We start from the raw sequence: 5462 nt of genomic DNA, 5'->3' as shown, positions 1-5462 counted from the left end.
GTGGAGAGAGAAAAAGAAAATATATAAAAATAATCCAGCCCCAAAAAGTGTAGGATGCTGCTTTCAACTTCCTTTGTCGAGCAGCTCATGGCTTGGGGCAGATGTGGGGAGGAGGGGTACCCTCCAGCCTGCAGTCCCCAGACCCTTTGTGGGGGATGGAAATAAACCCCAGTACTACTAAACTGGGATTTGGGCAAATCTAGAATAAATTTATGCAGTGAGCAGGAGTAATTTGGTCCAGGTGCCTGTACCCCCACCCCCCTGCACCCCTCCTTAGCTGGGACCCCTGGGCCGAGCAGGGTCCCAGGGTGCCCCCAACCCTCTTGGCTGCAACATTCCCTTCCTGCACCTTCATTACCAAGCCCCCATTACACCTCCAACAACTAAATCCCACCAAAGTCAGTATTTGGGGGAGTAAGATTTTTCTCCTTGGGCTCAGGCAGATTCACAATCTGGGTGTTGCAGGGCCGTCACTTCTGTGGGACCCCTCCATGTGCCACCCGCTGCAGAGACACCCACCAGGAACCCCAGATCACTCCAGACTTGGCCTTTTTCTCTGGAAATTCTCTGATTCTGTAAGTTTTGAGGCAGCGATGGTTCAGAAGGGCAGTTTCCTTTATACCACCCCCCACCCCATACACACACACACACACACTTCTACTGGGATAACCCCTTTGACTATAAATCTCCTCTCCCCCCCCCCAAAATAAAAAACCCTTCAGGCCTCTCACAGGCGCTGACCTAAATCTGGTTTCTCCATCGTAACCTCAGTTTTACCGCAATTAATTTTTTTCTGCTGGTCACAAGATAATTCCTGACGCCAGAAAGTCTGGAGGTCAGATGAGAAGCGGAATGAGGAAAAGGGCGGCACTAATTTCCTTAAAACAGGGAGGTCGGGAGAGGGGAGACCCCATAGTCCTGTCTAAAAAGGGGGGAATTGACTGGGAAGGGGAGGAGGACAGTTTGGGGGTGCTGGGGTGTTGAAGGGGTTTAGGGAGAGGTAATCTCCAAGAGGTTTGGGGGGTCTGGCCATGGGGAGGGAGACTTGTGTGGACATGTCATCACCCGTCAGGCCATTCTGGCCATCAAGGGTCAATTTGGGGGGCTGGGGAGGACGGGGGTGAGGTAGAGGGGATTTAAGGCTTCATTTATGTAGGGGCGGAGTTTGATACTCCATTGACATTCGGAGGCGGGGTTTAGGGCTTCGTTTACATAAAAGGAAGAGATTAATGGTTATTTTACATAAAAAGGGGTTGTGTTTTTCTTAATTTGCATGTAGTGGGCGCGGTCAAGTAGCGCTGCCTATATAAACGCGGCGCGGGTGCCTCCCACCCCCCCCACCTTCCCCAATCTGCCGCAGAGATACGAAAGTTTGGGATCCAGGGGTGAGAGTTAAGGCTCTCAGAGCTGCCCTCTTTGGCGGTCCTGGTGCTCGGAGGTCCCAGCAAAACCCCCGCTGCCGCGACAGCCGCTGAGGCTCCTAGGCATCCCCTGCCCGGCATCTCCAGACCTGCTCTGAGCCCAGCATGAAAGCCATCAGCCCGGTGCGCTCCGTCCGGAGCTGCTACGAGGCCGTTTGCTGCCTCTCGGAGCAGAGTTTGGCCATCGCCCGAGGCAGCCACAACAAGAGCCCGGCCTTGGAAGAGCCCATGAACTTGCTCTACGATATGAACGACTGCTATTCCAAATTGCGGGAGCTGGTGCCGGGCATCCCTCAAGGCACCAAGGTGAGCCAGGTGGAGATCCTGCAGCACGTCATAGACTACATCTTCGACCTCCAGATCGTACTGGAGGAGGGGTCCAAGGGCTGCGACCCCTCCTCCGAGGCCACCCTACTCTCCCTTAAGGTAAGGGTCGCTTCGGCCTGGGGGCTAGGTATGTCGATTGGGGGAGAGAGGATGTGTTAGGTTGGAGGTGTTAACAAGTCGGGACGGGGGTGCTGCAGGGTCCGCGAGTCATGGCACTGTGGGGAATGGGGAGGAGGAGGGACCACCAGCCGCCGGGTTGATCTTAAGCTCTGTTCCCTCTCTCCGCAGGCGGCTGAACTCGCCTCAGAACTCCGCACCAAAGACGAGAGAAGTTTGTGTCACTAACGCCACCTCCATCAGGTGAGTGTCGCCCCCAATCACCACCGCCACCACCATCCACAGCCCAGTCCTCCCCATATGCCCGCATCCCAGGTGACGTCCCGGGCCCCGCTTCCGCCCCCAGCATCAAAGTCCCTAGGGGACCGATCCCCAGCAACCCATACTCCCCTCTCCCCAGTTACCCCTCGCACCCCAATTTTTCACCACTCGCACCCCAGTCCACCTCCACCAACCCACCCCCAAACAATGCAGACTAGTGCTCCCCCTTTCTGCAATCCTCCCTATGTCTCTCACCTGCACCCCAGCCCCCAACCAGCACCAACCCACCCCCAGCATTGCCAACCGAGGGCCAGATACCATCCCCGAGAAACTTGGTTTCCCGGCTCCCATCCCCTCTTCCCAAATCTCCATTCCCAACCCCACTTATCACCCCACTAATTACCACTATTATTTTTTTTTTCTCCCTCCCCCTCTCTTCTCTCACCTCCCGGTGCCAATTAGCAAACAGGCAGCGAGGTCGTTCCTGGTTCGTTATCAGCCGGAGGTAAATAGCAGCTTCCTCCGTGGCGCCGGGTTGTCTGCGACCTACCGGCCCCGGCATCGCCTCCCCCGGGCCCGGGCACCGCGAGTGGGGAGCGGCTGGTTCCGACCCCCCCCAGCCTTCCACCGCCAGCATCCCACCCACGGAGCTCAGCATCCCAGCTTTGGATCCGAGCTCACATGAGATATTTTTTAAGACAGACTGATGATGAAGAGGAGGTTGTCTGTATATTTTTGGATTATAGCAGCGAGTCCTTTTTTTTAAAGGTGTTCAATGGGATGGCGGGGTGGGGATTAGGGGGTTTGGGGGAGGGGGGACAAACATCCTCAAGTATGAACCAAACTCTCTGGGGCTGTGGCCTCGTATATTGTGGAGCTCTATACTAGAGTATAACTTTTTGTACCTTTTGTGCAGGAAGGTGAGTTTCTGCAAACATGCCTTGTACTTGCTTTATAAACTTTTTATAAAAGTTACATTTTTACATAATAAAAATCAGATAATTTTGATTGTTTTTTCTCCTTCATCACTGGGGTGGAGGGAACTGGGGTGCACCCCTGAGAAGGAAAACAACCCCCTGGGAGGTAGAAGCTTCCCAAACTGATGGGAAGTTCTAGGGTTACTGTAGGAATCTCCATAATTGTGTAACAGCATTGAAATGTCAGCTCAGGTATGGGAGGAATTAACCCTAGGCTGCCGGCTCCTGACAAGGTGGCTGCCAGCTATTTTGGGTGCTGCTGCATTTATCTGATATGGAAGGAGTGAAGATGGTACTGAGCCCTGAGGACTATCTGGAGGTGTAGCTGGAGCCCTGGGAAGGAGGGGAAAATATGCTTTTTCCACTTTTAGCCGTGCGGAAACGGCTGCTTGGTGCCCTGATGCTGGACTTGAGCTTCTATTGGGCTGGAAGGGGTGATGCTGCTCCCGTAGGATATACCCCATGGGGTAGGGGAGTTTCTGGACTGCTTTTGCTGCCCCAAGTAGTATCCCGAGAGCAGCCCCTGCCTGGCCTTATTTCCCTGGGGTCAACACCCTCCCCTTGGGTAATGCTGCGGTTTCCCTTTGGCCTGGGAGCAGATATGACCCCCAGCTGGCGCAGCTGTGGAGCTGGATCATGCTCCCTGAGGATGGTGCTGGCCTGCCTACAATGAAGATAATTTAACTTCAGCCCCACTTGTAGCACCATCATCTTTATCCTCTGTGTTGGGCTCTGGTTTTGCTGCCATGGGCTCAGCCAGGCATGATGTAGGCCCCGCCCCATGGCATTGGGATGTCCCCAGGGTGCTCCAGCATCCAGGGGAGCTGGGTGAGGGGCTGCATCATGGGAAGAGGAGGAGGGAGAAGATACGGGGATCTTGGAGGGATAGAAACCTTTGCCCACACACACTGGCTTCAGCCTCTATCCCAATGACAGCCAACAAGAGCTTGGGGTGCAGCTGGCAGCTGCCAAATGCCTTTTGTCCATGGGCATTTCCACGGGGGAAAAACAGCATGTGGAGCTTCCGAAAAGTACCTGGTCCAACTGGATCACCAGCCCCTGGGAACTTTCCTCCCTTCTCCAAGCTTGATGTTCCAGAGCTGCCCAGGGCAGGGTATCCCCAGGCACCCTTGGGTGAGGTGGGATGCAGTGACATGGGCTGTCCCGGCATGGTGGGAGGCAGGTGAGGGTGTCCATCCAAAAACCACTGCATCTGGGAACAGAGATGCTGTTACGCTCACAGCTGAAAATAGTCTTTTGCCATCTCCACTGGCTTTTGGCTCTGGAGGAAAAGGCAAGGGGTGGGTTAGAGGTGAGTGTCCCCACATTAACCCTGGTGTCGTGGTCCTCCAGCTGTGCCAGTGCTGATGTGCCAAAGGGATTTAAGTGGGATGGGTGGGAAAAGCACCCTGGGCATGAGCCAGGGGACAGAGATGAGTCTCGGGAGCTGGAAGGTGGAGCTTCTTGCAGTGTGAGCGCTCCAGGTCCTAATGGGACCCCCATCAGGGATGATGGTGGTGGAAATCCTGGACTCGTGGGAGCATTTATGAGCCTACTTTGCAGTTGGGGTTACTGGGAGACATGGGGCTACTGGTGGGGTGGGAGAAATTCTGCTGGGGCTTTTTGGATGGAAACGGCACTGGGGAGGTGGAGGGGGACTCCAGCCCCCGGGAAGTGGAGGTGGCCCCTGCCCCTGTCCCCTCTCAGGGATCAGAGCAGAGGCCAGGAGCTGTGGGGTTTGGCAGTGTGTAGGTTTGGGTCTAGCTCCCAAGAAGCCTCCCAGAGCCGTTACCTCCTCCCCCGAGCTGAATGGATCCCGGCGTCTTGCCCGGAACAGCCACCCCGACATTCCCAGATTCTGGCACAAGCCTAGTTCAGACCCCACTGGCACCCTGGACTCGGCTGTCAGTTGCCGGTGGTGCTTTCTTTGAAACTCCTCTTGGAAAAAACCAAACCAAACCAAAACCAAACCAAACCAAACCAAAAAAACAAAACAAAAAACAAAACAAAACAAAACAAAACAAACAACAAAAAAAGGAAACCCTCACAACTAAAAATAACCGCTAAATAACTGCAGGGACTGAAATTTACCTCGGGGGATTGATGGGATGATGTACCTCGTGGGGCAGATGGGATTTACCTCGAGGGGGAAAATTTACCCCATACAGCAGATTTGCCCTGGCTGCTCTGGGATGCCCATGATTTCCTGGAAAAAACTGATTTAAAAAAAAGAAAAAAAAAAAAAAAAGAGTAAAGAAAACGGGGAAAACACACAGCCAAAAATAGCCGCAGGGGCCGAGATTTACCTCGGGGGGAACAGCTGGAAAGAGAAAAATGGTCCTGGCCGGGTAAGCCCGGC

At 54.3% G+C, this 5462-nt stretch overlaps 1 protein-coding gene across 1 annotated transcript; it reads left to right on the top strand.

Annotated features, from left to right (window-relative positions):
- The first annotated feature begins 1323 nt into the window (after positions 1 to 1323).
- ID3 (inhibitor of DNA binding 3, HLH protein) lies at positions 1324 to 3134 on the top strand. Its single transcript, XM_015649031.3, has 3 exons — positions 1324 to 1847; positions 2037 to 2108; positions 2589 to 3134. Exons 1-2 carry the CDS (start codon positions 1527 to 1529, stop codon positions 2091 to 2093), a joined length of 378 nt encoding a protein of 125 aa, XP_015504517.1. The 5' UTR covers positions 1324 to 1526; the 3' UTR covers positions 2094 to 2108; positions 2589 to 3134.
- Positions 3135 to 5462: the final 2328 nt, after the last annotated feature.

This window comes from Parus major, chromosome 23, assembly GCF_001522545.3.
Source record: "Parus major isolate Abel chromosome 23, Parus_major1.1, whole genome shotgun sequence".
Lineage (NCBI taxonomy): Eukaryota > Metazoa > Chordata > Aves > Passeriformes > Paridae > Parus > Parus major.
The sequence above is the reverse complement of the archived record's forward strand: the minus strand, read 5'-3'. Positions and strand labels throughout refer to the sequence as shown.